General features: G+C 38.6%; 1 protein-coding gene across 1 annotated transcript in view; it reads right to left on the reverse strand.

Annotated features, from left to right (window-relative positions):
• slc2a13 (solute carrier family 2 member 13) overlaps positions 1-21,704 on the reverse strand; it is a 173,234-nt gene that overhangs the window by 16,037 nt on the left and 135,493 nt on the right. Inside the window, exons 8-9 of the mRNA XM_062981693.1 lie at positions 5,071-5,192; positions 3,840-3,992 (exon numbers count right to left, since the gene is read on the reverse strand). Coding sequence (XP_062837763.1) covers positions 3,840-3,992; positions 5,071-5,192 — 275 coding nt within the window. The remainder of the gene's footprint in view (positions 1-3,839; positions 3,993-5,070; positions 5,193-21,704) is intronic.

The raw sequence follows: 21,704 nt of genomic DNA on the forward strand, positions 1-21,704 counted from the left end.
AATGGTGTTTCATATATAACAAATACACATAGCCTAGGTGGCAATTTCATACAACATTTGAAATAATTTTCTGCATCAAACAATGTTTGTGTACACTGAACTATCAGAAAGAAAAGGTATCACTATTTCAGCCATTTATGTAGACAATTTCAGATTTTGGAGTTCTATAAAAAGGATGTGGGCATAGTAAAATGTTGGAATGTGCTAGATACTGACTGGCTGGAGAAACATAATGTTACGGTTGAAAAGGCAGAGTGAACTGGGGAGCAAAGATTTGCATTATGAAGAGGAGGGTAGTTTTGTTGATAGGGGAAATTAATTAAGAGTATATCTGAGGTGATCTACTGAAATATAAAATATAAAGAATAACAAATAGCACTCCCAAGCTTAGAAGAACACACTTTTAAATATTTTTCTCATTTTATAACTTGTTTAATAAAATGTGTTTCTTGAATCACACTGCTTTGTAAATCTTGATTATCGGGGCTTTGTCAAAGCAGCAAAGGAAGAATAATACGGCAGCAATGGAGTATCAGTAATAGATAACAGAAGTATGGTGTGCATATTTTTAAAAGTATCCTTTTACTTGAGGACTTGGATGCTCATCATGACAAGCAATGGTATATGATCAATAATAAAATACCTTGTGTCGGTAGTGACTGTGTATTTAAGACAAAGGGCTCTCTCTCTCTCTGTGAAATAAAAGCAAGTAGCATATAAGCTGTTCATTTTTTAAAAAAATAGAATGGGTTAATATTTAAAATGGAGAAGGAAAGATCTGGTTCACTTGCATAGGGATTTTAATTTTACTTCATGAAAGGAAAAACTTTGGGAGGAAATTGGCATTCGTCATTCATGCAGCACTGAGAGAGAAAGAATCAGTTAGGAAAGAAATCCCCAAGGAATGTGTAAGCAATGCTGTCTATCTGGAGTATTAAAAAGATAAATTAAGATCAGACTGAGAACTGGAAATAGCTAAAATAGAAGAAAAACGAGAATTGGAAATGGCTAACAAAGAATCAGAAATAGCTAAAAGAAATAAGAAATAGAATTGGCTAATTTTAGAAATGGACTGCAGGAAACAAAGAGAATTGGAAGAAGAAAGGTAAGGAATTTAAATGGGAAGATTAAAATTGTGGGATTTGTCCCCTATGTACAAAGGAAAGGTCCTTATATTCTCCTTATGAGAAGGCAGCACTAAAGTGGAGAGTATCTGAGGAAATGAAATTTCCCACCAGTTTGGTCAAGGAGAGGTTGGTGCATCCCTAACTGATCTAATCGAGAAAGAGTTGCTCAGTACTAAGACAGAAACCAGACTGTGGGACTGTGATTGAATGAGATAATATTCTTAACCAACATACCATTTAACAAGATCAACAGGAAACCAGAGGACAAACTAGTTAGGACAATACAGTTCTTTGAGTTGAGGGAGAAGCCATAATAGGGGATAGATGTATCATGTCAAATAGGCCTTCTCCTCATATGGCAACATCTTAATTCTTCAGAGCCCCAGCCCCGCAAGTACAGTGGGTTCTTGGTATCTGCTGCAGTTTGGTCCTAAGGCTTCTGTGGATTCCAAAATCTCTGGATGCTCAATCCCTATTATGTGCAATGGTGCAGTAAAATGGCATCCCTTATACAAAAAGCAAAATCATGTTTTGTTTTTTAGGATTTTTTTTTCTTGTCATGGATGGTGGATTCCATGGATGCCGAATCCACGGATATAGAGGGTCATCTGTATCGTCAAAACTTACTGTATATATTATAGATTACAAGAAGACAGACCTCAATGTGACAAAAATAGGGACATACAGAGGAAATGTAAATAAAACCTACTTTGCCTTCAACAATACATGAAACCTATGTTGGTTTCTTAGTGTTTCTTCTGTAGCATCTTTTCTTAATGAGCCAGTGTGGTGTAGTGGTTTGAGCACTTGACTATGACTGAAGATCAGGGCTTGAATCCCCACTTGGCAATAAAACCTGTTGGGAGACCTAGGACACATCGTACTCTTTCAGCTTAAGAAGAAGGCAAAAGCAACCAAATCTTGTCAAGAAAACTTTGTGATATGATGCACCACACAGTTGATATAGGTCAGAAATAAGATGTAGGAACACAACATTAGCAACGATCTTTTCTATAAACAGCTGGTGCTGCCTGAAGGAATGGAAAATCCCTCTATAACCTTTTCAACGCTTCATCTGGAACAATGGGGGAACTATGAGGATGGGTTGTTGTATGTCTTTCGGGCTGTGTGGCCATGTTCCAGAAGCATTCTCTCCTGACGTTTCGCCCACATCTATGGCAGGCATCCTCAGAGGTTGTGAGGTATGGAGAAAACTAAGCAAAGAGGTTAATATATATCTGTGGAAAGTCTAGGGTGAGAGAGGTCAGTGTGAATGTGTGTAGTTAATCACTTTAATTAGCATTGAAAAGCTTATCTGCTGTCTTCTTCCTGCCTCTGGGGCATCCTTTGTTTAGAGTCGTTAACTGCCCTTGGTTAACTGCCCTTGAGGATGCTTTTTGCAGACTTTAGTTACACATTTAACACAATTCTTCCACATAAAACTGTGTGTCTAAACTTATGGATCTTGGACTTTCATATTCACTCTGTTTTTGGGTTATGGACTTCTTGTCTGAATATGCCTAGAGGGTTAGATTAGGTAATCAGATCTCATGAGTTCTTTTTCTCAACACTGGTATGCTGCAGGGCTATGTGTTGAGTCCTCTACTTTATATTCTTTACACATATGATTGCACCTCTGTTTACTATAGTAATCTTATTGTTAAATTTGCAGATAATAAAAGCAGTGGGGTTTATCTCTGAAGGGGATGAGTCTGGCTGCCGGGATGAGGTGATCGGCTGCTCTTGTAGTGCAGGGACAATATTTAGTTCTTAACATTAGTAAGACCAAAGAACTTATAGTAGATTACAGAAGGAATAGATCAGAAATTCAGCCTTTGATTATAAATAGAGACTGAGTGGAGTGGATGGTCAGATTAAGTTCCTGGATGCTATTGTTAAGAAGGACCTGACCTGCAGTGTTTATACTGTGCCGCTGGTCAAGAGGCCCAGCAGAGATTGTATTAAATGAGAATTTTAAGGAACCAACAATAGAAGGAAAAACTGCTGGTGACTTTCTAGTGCTATGCTATAGACTGGAGAGTGTTCTAACCTATTGCGTTTGGTTTGCAAATTGCACAGTGGCAGATAGGAAGGCGCTCCAGAGGGTTACCACTACTGCTCAGAGAATTATTGGTTGCCCTCTCCCTTCTTTGGAAGAACTTCATAATTCCCACTCTCTTAAGAAAGCTCAGGATATTCTTAAGGATTCATCTCACCCTGGATATTTTCTTTTAATTATTGCCATCTGGCAGATGGAATAGGATGATAAAAATGGGGACAAATAGGCGGAGAGATAGCTTTTATCCTAAAGCTGTGATTATATTGAACTCTATGGTTCACACTAATGTGGCATTAGGGGTCGTGCAATTGTGATTAGCATGTGGAAGGATGGGTGTTTTTTTATAATTCTAAATATATAATGTGTATTGGGGATGGCACTTAATTTCATTGTACGATGTACAATGACAATAAAATTATTATATTATAAAAACTGCCATATTGTCCAAGAAGGACTCAATATTCCAAAGGACTGATTACTCTTTTTTTCAGATCCTCTTCTCACCCTGAAGTGGCTCCCACACCACTGGGGGACCTCAAACGATAGGCTGACCTGACCAATGGATTAGGGCTGGCAACGTGCTCAATGAACACCAACATGTCATGCTCTCAAAGCAGAACAACTGGATATCATTTAAGACAGAGAAAACTTACCATAGTATGTGAGATATTCAGCTGTATGCAGAAATGTTAGTGATACTAGAACATTGAAAATCCAGTTTACACCAGAAGAACATGCATTTCCTGTACTTCTTGCCCAAAGGGGATATATTTCAGAATTTACTGTCCAAGGCATTGGTCCCATTCCTTTAATAAAATACACAAATAATTATTTTTAATAGAATACTGGTCAATAAAGCTTTGCAAAAATGGGAGAAAATGATAAACTATATCTAAATAGGAAGACACTAAGGGCAACCATAGTGCAAACCATTGTATGCAGGCTAACAAAAGAACCAATACATCTACATCTTAGATGTTGGAGGTCATATTTAAGATTCACTAGTTTCCCCTGGACTGTCAGAAGTAAACAAACACTCCAAAATTTATATTACATATCTAACGAGGGTAAATGCATCTATTGGAGTTCTATCAATTCTTTTATAGAATAAAATGGCTTGGGACAGTTGCATTCTGGGAGCAACTATATGGGACGTAATTATTTAAATAATCAACAACTAAGAAGCTGACAGCAACAAAATTAAATGTACTGAAATAAGTAAGAAACTGAGAAAAGCACATATGCAAAAAGCTTTTATGGACTTATTTGAATAAAAACAAATGAACAGAGAGTGTGGTAACATAACACAGAACTGAAAGAAGATGGTAATCTATGAATAACAATAGAAGGTAATGGAAAGGAGAAGGAAAATATTTTAACAGTATTAGTAAGCAAACACATAAATAAAAAGTATTTATTAAGACAATATCTGGAAAACAAAGAACTATTAACAACGCAATGGATGTAAATGCATTTGTTGATTTGTCTTGTCAGAATTCCCGTTTCCCTTATTAATTGGGGAGGGGGGGAGGGGAGGCAAGATATACATGGAAGTAACAATAATAACATCATCCTTAACATCTTAAACTCTTTCACACACAATTTGTTCATTATAGGGAGCAAGTTATAACTGAGTGAGCTACCTCAAGTCAGTTCTTTGAAAGCATTAACTGGCTGCCAGTCTGCTTACTCTTCAAAACATCAGAATGAATTAGTTGGTGGAAGGGATAAAATGTTCACAGAAAGGTTATGCAGCCATTTTCCTTGTAGGAAGGAAGGGACACACACACATGACCATGATTCATGGGATTGAGAGATATTCTGAGGGTATTACCCTAGAGGCTCAGTTTATTTCAAGTAAGTAAAAATGCCAGATTTGTTTACCTGGTGCAAAGCAAATCAGATATAAGATAAGTCCCAGGAGTGCCGTCCACGAGTATGGTGTAGGGCAGAAATTATATGCCCAATAAGTGTCTTCAGTTTTGAGTCTGGTCTCATTTGAACACCTGTAAAACAGTTGCCATGCAAAACAAAGGTTTAAAGATAGAATCAAGACATGTAAGTGAAGGATAAGAACACAGAGTTCAAAACAGATAAGAGACTCACATCATCAGGATCATTGGCTTGAAACAAACATACCTTCTGATTAAAGGCAAATGATGGGCACATTCTGTATGTACAGAAAAACTGTTCAACAGTGGAACTCATTGCCTTGAAGTGTGGTTGAAGCTCCTTCCTTGAAGGCTTTTAAACAGAGGCTAGATGGCCATCTATCAGGGGTACTTTGTGCTTTCCTGCATGCCAGGGGTTTGAGCCTATGTCATATGATTCTATGATTCTCTTCTAAGATTCTTAGAATCTGAAAAATGCTTTGAACTTCTTTTGTAGCCTGAAGCACAGACTTCTAGCCTCTGGGATATGATTCTGCAAACACGTATCTTTCAGAACTCTGTAAAAAGAACGTGGACTACTGTGCTCTCACACTTCATTGTGTATTTGGAACTAATATTTCTAAAGCAATTAAAAACCCAAGGCACTGGCAGATGCTAACTGATGCAGGCTTCCCTGTTCACGCACACAAGTGGCTGTTCTTATTTCTCTAGGCAATACCTTTATGTAGACTGATATATTATTGCATGGAGAAATGTATTTGAGAACTGGGAATGGGAAATCGGAAATTTAATCAGATTTTTTTTGTAAGTGTGATCTGAGGACTACACTATTATCAGGTTTGGAAAAGACAGGAAATCTGTTTATAATGCAAATATATGACCAATAGAACAGCACTGCTCAAACTTTCATAGTTTAAATTCTACTAATAATTCTGTTGACAAGTTCACTCCCACCCTGATGGAAACAGAAAATCCCACTTTGCTTAAGAAGGACATTTTTATGTTTACAGGCACTGTTATTGAGACCTAACACAAACAAAAATAATAATTCTATTAGTAATGCAAGTTTTTAATGTTGGTGTTGAAGGTGATCATAAAGTGTGAAAAACAAGAGCTCTAAATAAAAAAACGAGCACGAATAGTTTTTAGTATGATTCATACAAAAATCGGTTGCATGTTTTCTTAGCTTTAATTGTTTCAGATTATTCTTATTGTGAGCCATCCCGAGCTTTCAAAATGCCTCAGGACATAAGTATTTTAAATTATCAAAAAAGACACACAATAATAATTCATGTACTTTTAGACATGCAGGCAGAATCCAATCTCACTATTCCTCCATCTGCTCATTTTGTTCAAAGCGTGATGACTGGCAGAAGGATGATTAACCATTTAGATCATCTGCATAAAACTTTTACGGTAAACAAGTTTAAAGTCTTCCCTCAATATTATCTAAAAATTAAAATGCCAGTTTTTGTAATGAAGAATATCACTGTACATATGCCACTGATTGCTGCCGTATGATTCAAGTGATTCGCAAAGTCTGATTCCTCCTCTGACCCACCTTGTAAAGCCAGATTTTCACATTCACATCAGTCTGAATTACAGACAATAGAATAAAAGTTTAATGGCATATCAGCTCCTTTCAGTGTCGCTCTTAGTATTTCTTTCTCCTGCAGGTGCACAGCAATGAATGTGGGCTGATTATCCATACTGATGTGTCTTGAAGCAAACAATGCTGTAATTGGCTTAGTAGATCCTATTCAGCCAGCCCTGCAGCTGCCCACTAAAGTGAAGTCCAACTCTTTCTGATGAACAAGTAAACACGTTCGTTTGTCATACTGCATGCATAAAAGTCGGTATGAAGCAGTTCATTGACTTCAACCCCAAAATGACTTGTACTCTTGTTTGGCAGTATGCCCGTTACATGCCCATTATGACGATGGGCAAGGGTTGGCAAAGAAGGAGAGTCTTTCTCTCTCTTTCCCTCTCACCCTCCACACCCCCAACCCCTGGGATGTAGAACATTTCTGTATGCGCTGTACATGGTGCCATATCATATGCTCTGTGGATTCTACAAATCTCTCCCTTGCCATGCCAATCACTTGAACCCCCACTGTGAAATAAAGAGGCCAGATGACAGATATGGAACTAATGGGCCATTTGTTGACGTATTTATTTATTTGCTGAACCTCTGCAAACCTAGTCAGGGGACAGGAGTCAATTATCAGACCACTTCCACTTACCATCCTTGGGCCAGCACCTGACTCATAAGGACAATCCAATTTATCTTGGTTGCTCATCTCAGGTGGTCTTAATTCAAATGCCGTCCTGAGGATGCTCCCTCCCAAACCACAGGATTTTACAAGGGTGCAAAAAATCCTACTTGGTCCTGACACAACCAGTTACAAACTCACACTATCCTGAAGGTGAAAGGGTTGGTCACGTGAAGGGGAGTTGGTTCTCCTTATATAAACTAGTCCGCTCCTCATCATGTGATGGGGAAGTCCCATTTGAGGCATCCTTCAGCCCTCAAAATTCCTCTGGTTTAATTTGCCTGGGCTTTCAAAAGCCTCCCCTCCTTTTCACAGGCATTGCCTTATGGCTTTGGTTGGGGCAACTGCTATGTTTTCGAACACATACCAGGATCTCTAAGCTACAGAAGACATTTGAGGAAAGACTCTCCAATCCCTTGATACCTTAGAAAGCAAATCAGAAGTGAGATTGACAGGCAACTGGTATTGCAGGATGGTGGTTTAATCCTTTCTTCCAGGCCATTCCTCTCATAATTATGAACCTACTGATTATCCTATTAAGCAAAATCTATACCTATCCCCATAACAGTTTCCAAAAGAAAAAAACATCAAATAACTTGTTTAGTTTGGCCATCACTTTCCCAATGCATAGGAAGATGTATTGTTCAAGGAAGGGATTATGGACTAACAACTAGGAACATATGATGAAGTGTTTATGATAATTTATAAAGCCATAAATGCCTTAGGATCAGATCTATCAGTCTGTACCTCCACATATGACCCTTTTTTTTTGGACTGGTCTTTTTTTCCTCCTGGACCACTAGAAACACAGATGAACTCTCTTCTTAGAGAGGTTAGATTTAATTATTTATTTCGTGTCAAAAGCATTGCATAACAAATACATTTTAAAAAGGATGGGAAAAAAATAGAGGAAATCACAAACAACTAAATAGTTTTAGACCAAAAGCGGGCAACAGCAACCACATTGTCCATAGCTTTAAGCAACTCCTCCTCTGTACATGAGGTAGGACATTGTGGGCAAGCATACATATGCGGAGTTGTTTGTTCTGCTCCACAGTCACACAAGGTGGAGGATTCCTCCAGGTAGTGCCACCTCGCCAAGTTGTCTTTAGATCTGCCCACTCCGCTTCTGAGTCTGTTCAGGGTCTTCCAAGTTGCCCATTCTTGGTTTGCCCCTGGAGGAAGACCCTCATGGGGGGCCATCCAGTTGGAATTGCCAGGTTTAGCTGCCCAGAGGGACACCCTTGCTGTTGCTGGAGGAACATCAAGAGGAGTGGTGGTTCTCATGATTTGAGTCTGGTGGGAGGAGGCTGATAGTCATGCAGTGGATGGCTTTCACAATGTTCAACCTTATTTCTCTCACCGTTAGCAGCAACTTCCCGTCCTGACACAATTAATTAATTAAGGTTAGATTAATACATTCCTTGTGATCCTTTCATAAAAATTGGAGGCCTTTTTGTTTGTTTGTTTCAGCAGACTGAAAAATGCTCACCAGGAAAGGGCTTTTAATAATGTATTGTATCTATATATCTATATTTATTGTTCTTTTATTTCAGTGCTTTTTAATTCTATTGAGATAATGAAATTATATTTTAAATTTTGTATGTGTAATTTTCCCTGTATTTCTTTTTAAGTTTTGTAAACTCCTTGAATCCCAAGGCTGGGGTGTGCGTGTTATAATAAACAAACAAACACACAAGGACAAAACCTAGGACACCTCTATCTGACACATGATCTGGTTATCAAACAGCAACTTGTTTGCTCATTTTCGTAAATAGTCTACAACACTGAGGGTGTGTCCACATGGGCATGAAAATCCAGGCTCAGACTCTGCACTGACTCCTGCTTGTCTTCACTTCTGGTGAGAAGTACTATTAATTTCTGGTTAAATCTGCTTCTGATAAAGTCAGGAAATACTCTAGAGTTTGCTTGAAGATCTGGAGTAGCCTATGGCTTTAGGGCAGTGTGGAATGGAATGGTCCTTATTTGGACTGGTCTGCTATCTACAATGGACACTGACCCATCCCTTTTTCCTGCCCTTGTTATCGTGACTGTCTCACCCTCCGACACCACTGCCAGCTGATTACTGAGTTCCATGTAAGTTCCTGGCAGTCACAGGCACACTGTTTTGTCACCAGCAGTGGCACCTGCCCAACCAGGAAGCTGAGACTTCAGAGATGTCAGAATGGGGTGCCTGCGATAGCCAGCAGCTCACAATGGGCTCTGAGGCTGACAAGGAAGAGTCAAGGAAAGTGAGTACCAATGTACCAAAGTATACACCAACCTGCTACCACAGCCGGTTTGCTAGGGTGAAAGTGGCTGCCTTTGTGGCCAGTATAGAGCAGAATTCTAGAACGCTGGAATTCTCTCTCTTTTTAAAACTCAAACATGGCACCTTTCTTTGTTGCCATCTTGGGATTGAATTCTCTCCCGTGAGTCCCTATGGGGAGAGAGGGCGGTCTAGAAATAAAGTATTATTATTATTATTATTATTATTATTATTATTATTATTACCCCTTATTTGACGAGTAAGCTCAAAAAGTGATATTGAGAGACTACTGGTTCAAGACCATGGTTATTGGCCTATTTTGTTTCTCAGGATTCTGTCTTATCTCTATACTATTTCTTATACAAATAAAACGGATGAGAGGAATTATTCAGAGGCTGGGGATCAAAGACACCAGTCAGGAAAAAAAAATAACACATATTATGACCTCTTAATGTACTGCCTTTCTATCAGGCACTTGTTTGTATATCAGGTGGTTTAGAGACAAACTGGAGGGCACCATACATAGCTTATGTCAGTCATGAGAACAACCATATATGTTCCCTGACAGTGAGAAACAGTAAAGTTGGTTGAATGCATTAGGAAACTAGTGCATGAGTAGGAATTAACCCCATTAATTCCACTATAGATTTCCATCTTTTAAAATCCAGTTTGCTTTTTGTCTGATTATGCAAAGCCTTGCCTTCAGCATCTGTAAGGTCACCAAGGTCCAGAGGCAAAGATGTTTTGCCTTTACACAGATGCCAGGTACTTCATTGATTTCATAGTTTCTAAACATCTCTGTTGATGTTGTTACCAATCATGACCCTTTCCCCAGTTGCTCAGGATTGAAAAGCTAGAATTACTGGCAGCTTGTTTCCATAACTGTCACATTAAATTAGTGTCTCTGTCTGTTCAGTGATTCCCACCAAGGTGCTCCAATTCCCAGAGTTTATTGTATGCTCATTATGGCTGTGTTGACAAGCATAGTTAACAAGGTAATGACAATATTGACAAGTGAACACTTTAGGAATTCCCTCTTCCCCATAGCTATTTTCTGCCCAGTCCTATTTTTCAACAAACCTTTGGAGAGGAAAAAATACAGTTGAGTTTTGAATTAGTGTGCTCATTGCTGAAAACAGTGGCAGAAATTTCAAGCAATCCAAGGAGATACATAATAAAGTACAGTTATTTCACAATGGAATAGAATCCCTAAATCCCTCCCTCCACTGAAAGGTTAAGTAGAATCCCCAAAATGTTCCTAAACATAAGGAATAGTAAATCCAGCACAAATAAGAACCCAATGCCTGTTAGTGATGTCCACAAACCCTACAGGGTTTTATATGAAAGGCTGATCAAAGGAAGCAGTCAAACAGAAACTATAAGCACTATTTGGAAAATTCCTACATATATGCAGGTAATTAAAGTTTCTTCCTTGCTGACATAAGTGTTTTTGCTTTTTAGAAACCTTAAAAACCATAAATTAACTGTAGTTCAAAATAATGTCTAGGTTGAACAATACTCTAATGTTATGATTATAATCAATGTTTTGGGAAGGTATCACTTGAATCTATATTTAATGTCTACAGAAGGATGATATCACAACACAGAAAAGATCCAGGTCATTTTGAAGATTCAGACTTCAACTACATTTTAAGCCATGAGTACATTATGATTCAGGAAAGGAATATATTCCAAGGCTTCACACAGACATATGAAACAGTGGATAATAGCAAACCCTATTGAAATGAAGGACTTCTGGCCAACAGTTACCATAGAGTTGCACTGAACAACCCAGAATATCCCTAGAGAAGACACACAGACACAGGGATTGTATTGAACTAATGTTTCCACTAGTGTTTTTTTTAATATATTAAAAAAGTCACTTTCAATCCATATATGAATTACAGAAAGATGGGGATCAGTATACTTCCAAATTTCCTAACCTTTTTATTCTGCTGTCATTTTGTCCAAATCAGAATCAACATGCTTTATAACTTGTTGATACTGGGGAAAGAGAACCGGCAAAGTTCTTACAAGATTTGTGTCTCTTTCCTTCTTGTTCCATAAAAAAGTAGATTGGGAAATGCTCAGTTTGAAAGTTACCAAAGGGATAGAGTTAAGCCATCTTTTTGCATATATCCTTCCTCCATTCAGATTCAGACTGAGCATATTTTATTACAAGGACACACACAGATAATTACAGAACTCTGTTAATAAGCAAAAACATTCTGAACATGGAAAAGATATGCATTTTATACTAGGGAAGTGTGTTCATTACAATGAATGCCTCTGCCATTTTGTTTAGAATTCTAAACAAATTGCATACCACACTGTACATCACAACCTTAGTTTCGTTCAATTATCTGGCAATTACTCGCAAGGTATTCTAAGAGGAACTCAGCTTAATAGTAATACAAACATAAAAAACACTACAGCAAGTTAAACATGCAAAAACAAAACATCTAAATCAGAACCAAATAATCTGTTCAACAAGGAATACGTCAGATATATTGTGGATTATAGAATATAAAGCTATATTGTGTCTACTGCCTCAAATTACTGACATAGTAGAAAAATAACAGCTTACAGATAAACTGTTGATACCAATTGCTTATCACACATCCTTCACAAACATGATGAAAAATGACTACAAACCAGCCATGATTAACCGAGAAACGGTGCAATATATCCTTTATATTTTATGAATATTCTGCTGACAACTAATTTTGTTTGCTTGCAAGATGCTTAGAATGATTATTTGGCCTGCAAATGCAATGATTCAGAGCAGGAATCTTCAGGGGGTTGCTGTTTTTATTTTAAGTTTCTTCTTTGCAGGGTGCATGCTGGATTGCTACAAGACCTTCAAAAGAGTATTAAGAAACAGCATGAAGACTGATTCATGTATCAGACACTCATTTACGCTTTTGAAAAGCCATGTATCTGCACGACTAATATTAACTTTCTAATATTAAAGGAAAAAATGATACACAGTTTCCCAACTGATATTTGGTTTCCTCTCCACTACAAAAGAGTTTTATCAAATGTCAGTAAAAAACTACTTCTCAGGACTACTCAAAATAATTAACTAGCAATAGATTGAAGTAGTTCTTCATAACACATATAGGCAGAGCCGGCCCAAGGAAATTTTCAAGTGTAAGCGAAAAAGGATTTTGGTGCCCCCCCCCCCAAAGAAAACCTCAATCACCAGAAAGCAGGCTCCGTGGAAATGGGCGATCTGCCCTGCACGCATGCGCACAGGACAGATCGCCCATTACTGCCCTGCCTGCTCAACGCAGGCACAGATCAGCTGGCGATCTGTGCCTGCGTTGAGCAGGCTCCGTGGAAATGGGCGATCTGCCCTGCACGCATGCGCACAGGACAGATCGCCCATTTCCGCCCTGCCTGCTCAACGCAGGCACAGATCGGCTGGCGATCTGTGCCTGCGTTGAGCAGGCACCATGGAAATGGGCGATCTGCCCCGCGCGCGTGCGCACGGGACAGATCGCCCATTTCCGCCCTGCCTGCTCAACACAGGCACAGATCGGCTGGCGATCTGTGCCTGCGTTGAGCAGGCACCATGGAAATGGGCGATCTGCCCCGCGCGCGTGCGCACGGGACAGATCGCCCATTTCCTCCCTGCCTGCTCAACACAGGCACAGATCGGCTGGCGATCTGTGCCTGCGTTGAGCAGGCACCATGGAAATGGGCGATCTGCCCCGCGCGCGTGCGCACGGGACAGATCGCCCATTTCCTCCCTGCCTGCTCAACACAGGCACAGATCGGCTGGCGATCTGCGCCTGCGTTGAGCAGGCACCATGGAAATGGGCGATCTGCCCCGCGCGCGTGCGCACGGGACAGATCGCCCATTTCCTCCCTGCCTGCTCAACGCAGGCACAGATCGGCTGGCGATCTGCGCCTGTGTTGAGCCCAGGCTGCAAGGCCGTTGAGCCAAACGGCGGCGGCGCAGCGGCAGCATCGGCGGTGCTATGGGGGCGCTGTCGACGCCTCGACAGCGCCCCTAGCGGCGTGCGCCCGAGGCGGGCGCTTCAGCGGCCTTATAGGTTAAACCGGCCCTGCATATAGGTCTGAATCTATTGATCATCCATAACAGAGGACAGAGATTATGTGGGATTTACTTAAGCAATGACTCGCTATTCAACAATTTATTTATTAGGCTTGCTCTAGCTGAGACTATCAACAAGACTCATGATTACAAGATGTGGTGACTATCACTAGTTTATGCTGCTTTGTGATTAGCATAAAATACTCAGCAAAGATTAACATTATTCTTATTAGGTTTTCCACTCACATGTCTGGAGGAGTCTCTTTCTTCTTCTTCTTTTTTTTAAAGAAAATATAGACATGAAATGTACACTTGCAAATTTTCAGTTTTTGGTTTCAAGGGAAATTACATTCAGATATGCTTTGCCATTATTAAATCCGCAACTAGCTGGTCCAACTCTTTATAAATCCAGATAGCCGTTGCCTCCTTGGAAGAGTGTGAGGGAGGAGGAGAGTTCTGCCCTTGGAGCAAAGAAAGCATACTCCTTTAATCCAACAGGAAGAATATGTTGATGAACACCAAGGTATGTTGATGGAGACTAACTGAATAATAGGGTGGGGATGAGGGAAGATAAAAAGGAAAGATTGGGGGGGGGGGGGGGGGAAGAAGAAGACCAGACACCTTTGGATCTTTCTGTGATTAGACTGCAGTAAAAGAACTACTGTGAGTCCCATAATAGTTTGCCTGCTTCCGCTAGAAGACTGCTATCCTGCGTTTACCTACACGGCAGAGGGAAATATTTACGCATGCATTCCAAAGCTTATGACATTCCTCTTCCAATGGAAAAGGAAAAAGCTCCCACACTCCCTCTCTTGGTAAATCTGAGAGAAACAAAGAGAAAGCACATTTAAGATAATGGATCCCATCCCAGTTGGCAGAGTTTTGCTCCTGACACAAAAAAAATCAATTCAACGAAATCTGCCATATTTCCACAGCATCTTTATCACATTCATTTCCCAATAGTTCTGGCATTGCCATATTTTGGGCCTAAAATATAGCTTTCACTTTCTTCTGTGACTGTTCTGGGGAATAGAACTCATACCTACAACAGATGTATCAAAGCAACAGAAAGAACAAATAATGATAATAAAAAGTAATCTTTATAAAATGTATGCCAGGAAATCCATTATCCTTTACAGTACTGAACCTTACATACATTTTAAACAATAGTATTTAAGATGTAGCTGTTAGTTAAGATGAGACACAAGTCAGAGGGGATTAACCATTAGCTTTGGCAAGCAGGAATCTCCATCTTCTGCCCTCTTCTTATCAGATGCCACTGCTGAATGAATTTTTGTCTGAGGTAATATGCCTGTCTGTTCTCATCTATGTTGACAATATGGCATTTCTTGGAAGGATCCAAAAGGGACCAAGATGCTCTTTTTCTCTCCCACTGAACCAAGCTCTCTGCATTGGTGGCAACTCTTCTGTGTAAAGTTTTCTGGATCACAAACCGAGGGCACATGAGGAACAGAAACCTTGCTCTGCAGAGGTTTATTCCATCTGTCAAAGGACACTTTGACAGATCCTGGCCTCTGTGAATGAAAACTGTTTGCTGATAACTGGGCTAGCATAGAGAGCTTTCCTTGTTTGTTATAACTAACTTGCATGGTTAGCAGCTCAAGAAAGAAAGACACTAACTGACAAATTCAGAAATCAGTAGCCATAGAAAAAAGATTTAATGTCTTCCTGTACTGACCTAGTTTAACAGTGCACTGAGTACATTTTTGCTAGGTAAACCAAATGCAATCTATGTGACGTTACAGCCATTCTGGTCAACACATGCCGCCTGTCCCCAGCACTATAGAGGGAAATCAAAGCACCAAGAATAGTAGACCAACAGGGAATGAAGTCAACTTCTTGCTTCTCTCTAGCTTCTATACAATTTATTATGACGTTAAGCAAGTGACTAAGCAGTTGAACTGCAGCTGAGAGCACAATAGTGTCATTTTCATCAATTTCACCCTAAGAACATGATTGCTACTGTAACCAGATCAGGATGGTTGTCTAAATGTAACATGCTAGGAGCCACGTTTTGTAGCCTTCTGAAGTCATATCCCCAATCATCTGGACAGTAATGCAGGAGGTGTTCTTGAATAATCAACAAACTCAGAAAGAAAATGTCACAGCATATCCAAAGATAGTAAGCAAGGAGGGGATTTAGGAAAAAACTGACTGTGTCTGGCCACATCCCCCCTCCCAGTATAGTCCTCATAAAGGTCCACAACAGCTTACAGTTAGTTGGTGGACAAATTAAACAACTCATGAATCCACCTAGCACATTGAATTTGAAGTACATGAAAGATGAGGAAGTTCACATTTTTTTCTGAAGTATCTAAGTGAAGTGAAGGTTGGAAAGAGCTAGTGAAAAACAGATAAAAAGTTAGTTGGCGGATTTATGCAAAGTAACATTTCAATGGGATGAAAAGGCAGAGTTCTTATTTTCTGACTTATAAGCAATGCCCTATTGCTGTCAGTTCCAGCCAGAGCTTGGGAAACTGACTTTTTAAACTATAGTTTTCAGCATCCCACAGCTGGTCTGGCCAGTCCAAGGTGACTGGAGGATCCTGGGGATGGTCACTCAAAAACATTTCCATATTCTGTGCCATACATTAGTTTTTAAGAGACATACTCTTCTTTATTGGAGCTCCAAGTGGGATTTCCTCTGCAACCTTCTGCATTATTCTTTCTCTAAAGCAACGTTTTTTCTTCTTCTTATGTCTTCAGACTACTGTTTATGAACCCAGGAAACCACCCTTTTCTTGCAAGCAACAGTATCTTGATGGTCTTTTAGGCTTTTTTTTCATCACCATGAATGGTGCCCTTGACAAAAGACAATGTACACATACCTAATTTTTAACATTCCATTATTCTTAAAGTTATTTCGGTCATTAGCCATCATTAAGCCCAATTATAACAGCTGTAATCAACAGCACAAGAATAGAAAAGCACAGAAGACATGTTTGTCAGAGGAACAATGATTACATTAATCACACTCGATGCTGATTTTTGTCTTAAAATATTTCAACCATTTTAGAGCTTGAAGGTGAATGTGATGACAGAACTAGGTTTCTTCCCACCTGAATGAAATATCAGCACAATAAAGCTCTAAATCCTAAAGGATACCTTTAAAAGGAACTGTAATTAATCAGTGAAGCTCTGACTGTGGGATATAATGTGCCTATGTTTAACTGATGTTTTCTATAGAGATTATTAATGAATCTCTCAAATAGCAGTAGTATTTTCAGTACCTTTACTGAACCTAATTTTCTGACTTCTCTAACTTTTAACTGTAAGTAGGTAACAAACTTCACAATATCCTAAGATCTTGTTAGTAATGTGATATGGTTGTTTTTTGAGAAGATAACTAAAGAAGAAGGATATGTTGCTATAAGAGAACAATTTGTATCACAACAAGAAACATAGAAAGGATATACAGAAATTGGGATGCCAAATTCGCAAATGTCCTGAAATGATGAGTGTAATCCACATTAAAAACTTTTTTCTTTTTTTGCAAGAAATAAACACAAGCATTCTGTTTCTGTTAGCACTGATCAAGCCACTTTAATATGCCTGCGTTAAAAAAGGGACATAATTTATGTGAAATGGTGTGAAAAAAGAGTGGCATTCATTTACTAACAGTCCATTGCTTCTGACAACTGTGACTAAATTTGTCTAAACTCTAGTGATAAGCTAATTTTATGAAGGTGGAATTAAGTCCGTCATTCTGACAGCTGTGCAGGTTGCAATGCTAAAAAGCTATGAAGTATCATCTGTTCAGGATGTTATGCATGCCACAAAATTTCATATTGTTGTGAGTGGATATTCAGTTTTTCAAAAACAATGAAGAATTGTATTTCTTTGGGAGAACATATAATCTGAACAGAAATATCTATTTAGTCAGAAAGAAAACACTGTTTGCTCTATGGCCCCTTAAAATAATGTGGGTAACATCTCCACCAACTTATTACTGCTTATATCATGTCTCCTTACCTTCACTTTCAATGCTCCTCTATCTCATAAGCCTCCCATGATTTCCACCATGTATCACAATAAAAATATTAAGACAAAAATGCTACGGAGAATACACTTCAAAAGCATCCGTCGACTTCTGTTCATTCATGCACAACCCTGTGGTGTTAAAGCAGCTCAGTTTTCAAGAAAAATAGACTCTAATCCATTGAAAAAAAATTGGATATAGGCAATTCATGACTGATGTTACTCTTTCTGATTGGAACTTACATCATTCAGTATGACAAATTCTGGATTCAAGGCACAGGCAACACACAAGAACAATTATGGAAACTGGTAAAATTGTTCTGTATCAAACTGCTATGCTCTGCTCCCAAATATAGGCACTTTTTCAAAATATGCATATAATAAATGAGTACCTCTGTATTGATCAATGGCAACATTTTTAAATGATTCAGTCCAAGGAAGTACAGTAGAGTCTCCTTAATCTCCTTAATCTCTCCTTATTATCCAACATATTCGCTTATCTAACGTTCTGCAGGCCCGTTTATGTTGGATAAGTGAGACTCTACTGTACTACTACTGTCAACATCTGAAGGACATGTACAAGACAAATGTCAAGACTGTAGTCAAACAGGAAAAACATGAATTTGGGAGGCAAACATTAATGAACAATACATTTTTCTTTTGAACTGGGATTCTTAAAATTACACTGGCCAATACATGTTTCAGTGTCACAAATGTTAGCCCTGTTTCTGAGTATATTTGATCTGCTGATTCCAAAAATGGCACCACTTTCCCCCCATCATCTCTATTTTTTGAGATACAGAACATATGCGATTTTCTGCTCACACATAGAAAATCATGATTAAACATATCTAAGAAACTAGAGCTGATACAGTCTATCCAATGCAATTTTCTGAATCAGCACCCACATAACCCCAGGAATAGGCCTAAAAGCCAAACCAAATTTCTGTGGATTATGTCAACAAGTCTAACTTATTCTATTGCTAGTAAGGCTGTTACTGCTCTGTGCAGTATCCAATATCTTCTGGTATTCAGCCAGATGCCAGGAACAGAACTGATTGTTCCACCAGTGCTTTTGAATCTCCCCCCTTCCCATTTGTCAATTTCCTTTTTGGTCAGGTGGTTTTATCAAACAAAATGAAGCTCCCAAGAAGCCCCACTGCAGCTCCTTCACATACCCAATATTTTTATACCTTTGGTTAATTGCTAAAAAGCCACCTCTCTTGAGGCCATGTAGTTTCCTGCCCCTCCTTCCCTCTGTAACTTCTTCTGCCCTATTCCTCATTACTTAGAATGATTACTTAGAAGCTCTCTGTAGAAGATGATTGCCGATTAACAAGATTTTTCTTTCATAAATGTATTTAAATTCAACCCACATTTTTAGGACTGAATTTCACACTCTCTTTTCACTTTCAAGTTAGCATGCAAGGCTTCAATCTTGACTGGAACTTCTCTGTGTGAAGGAGGGGAAGTCTAAACCTTCCATCAATATATAATATGTGTCTTTAGGTTCTATATCAGTTTAGGTTCTCTATCAATTTATGGTGATCCCATTAATTTCATAGGATTTTTTAGGGAAAGAATATTCTGAGGTAGTTTTGCCAGTTCCTCTCTCTGAAATACATATACTGTATTCCAGGGGTCCCCAAACTAAGGCCCGGGGCCCGGATGCGGCCCTCCAAGGTCATTTACCTGGCCCCCGCCCTCAGTTTTATAGTATAATATTTTTATATCAGTTTTAATAATATAATATATTGTATATACATATAATATTGATAATAATATTATGTTATACAATATAATACTAATAATAATACTGTATTATTATTATTATTATTATTATTATTATTATTATTATTATTATTATCCAAGCCCTAGGGGAGTGGCGGCATATAAGTTTGAAAAATAAATAAATAAATAAAATAATATTAATTATATGTTATATATTATGTATTATAGTATAGTTCAATATAGTAATATATAATGCTAATATTGTGCTATGCTAATAATATAATATATTGTATGTACATACAGCTGCTCTGAGTCCCATTCAGGGTGGGAAGGGTGGGATATAAATGTAGTAAATAAATGCAGTAAATAAATAATTAATTTTAGACTTAGGCTTGGCCAAAGTCTGAAATGACTTGAAGGCACATAACAACAACAATCCTAATTAACTTAACTTTCTCATTGGCCAGTAGCAGGCCTACACTTTCCATTGAAATCCTGATATGTTTAAGTTGGTTAAAATTGTTTTCATTTTTAAATATTGTATTGTTCTTTAGTTGTTGTTGTTGCACTACAAATAAGACATGTGCAGTATGCATAGGAATTTGTTTGTATTTTTTTTCAAATGATAATTTGGCCCCTCAACAGTCTGAAAGATTATGGACCGGCCCTCTGCTTCAAAAGTTTGAGGACCCCTGCTGTATTCCATTGCATAATAGTCACCAAAACATAATGGTCATGCCCGCATTTTTGGGTCCTGGTTTTGGTAATTAAGAATTCCTCGCATAATAGTCGTACCCTTGATTTAAGCAGCAGCCCACTGTAAATGACCATCTGCACATCCATCCATTGCCCATACACCCATCCACCTAACAAGATAACAGGACTTTACTTCCATCAGTGCAATTGTTAAGACCTTTAAATGGGAAAAAATGACTGAGGGAGGTGAGTTTGAGACAATCAATATCAGACCTACCTACTTAATGAGGTTTTGCTGAGCTGGAGCTTGCTGTAATTCCAGGCCTTCCCAATACTTTGATTAGTACCCAAAACTGAAACATATCACTATTATAAGCTCTATTGGTTGTAAATGATACAGCAGCTAGTCTATAGTATTCCTGTCCTTAAATTGATGGGGTTCAGCATCCCTGTGCTGCAAGTAGTAGAACTAGGCCCCTAAGTAACTAATTCTACCCAGACTATCACATCACTGATCCTTCTGTTCCCACTGATGTTTAATTGGGTTCCCAAAATTTATATACCTATTTCAGAAGTAAGCAAAGCAATTAAAAGTGCCCAGGCATGCTCCATCCCAACGGTTACGAAAATTATACAAGCAAGTTGTTAACTGGAAAATTTATGTCCCCCAGGTTTGTTCTCCGCCTTCATTCTCTTTTCAGTCTTGAAAAGCCAAGCTAAAGCAAAGCTATTGAATAAAGCCTACCAAGTATAAGTTAACCCTTTCTATGCTACTAGATAGCAGTTAACTTTTTGCCATTATACAAATGAGACTCTAAATCCCATCTGACTGGTATCAGAGGCTATGCCCACTGCAGATACACACTGAATATATAACATGGTCTGAACTTTAGCCCATAACATGCAAACCACTGTTTCACTGGATGCAGTTTTATATGTTCTCAAATATATGCTGCACCTACATTGCCATATAATCCAGTTTCAGAATGCAGATTAAATGTATTGAACATGATCATATGAATCTATATTGCCATATAAACCAGTTCAATGCAGTTAATCTCCATTATGAAACTGGATTATATGGCAGTATAGATACAGCCTAAGTTTCTTTTTTAAAAACAAAAGAATTTTCTATTTTTGTTGAATATTTGATTGTGAACACGTGCCATGTTGCATTTGTTCTTTTTTCTCTCTTAACACCTCACAAAACAATTAACAGTTTTCAGATGTAGTTCTTCACAAGAAAAGAAGAGAATAATAAAGTTTCTTGTAGAACCCTCTGCTACCAGAGGATTTCTGTTGCAGCTGCCTAGCTTTTTTATCTTCTAAGGCAACTGTTATTACTCTTGAAGAAAATAACAGGTTGCTAGAAATAAAACGACAGTACAGAACAGTGTGGAAGGGAAAGATGGAAGGGACTCAACAATTTCATTAAAAAGCAGCAGTGCTTTGTCTTCATAGAGGGAATCTTCTGAACAGAAGTAATCTTGAAACTATACAGATTCCTTGAATGGATGTAAGCACGGCTGCTTCTATGTAGCCACATTCATGAGAAGTAGTCATGGTAGGGATAATCACAGCCAAATAGACCCAGC

Source organism: Anolis carolinensis, chromosome 5, assembly GCF_035594765.1.
Source record: "Anolis carolinensis isolate JA03-04 chromosome 5, rAnoCar3.1.pri, whole genome shotgun sequence".
Lineage (NCBI taxonomy): Eukaryota > Metazoa > Chordata > Lepidosauria > Squamata > Dactyloidae > Anolis > Anolis carolinensis.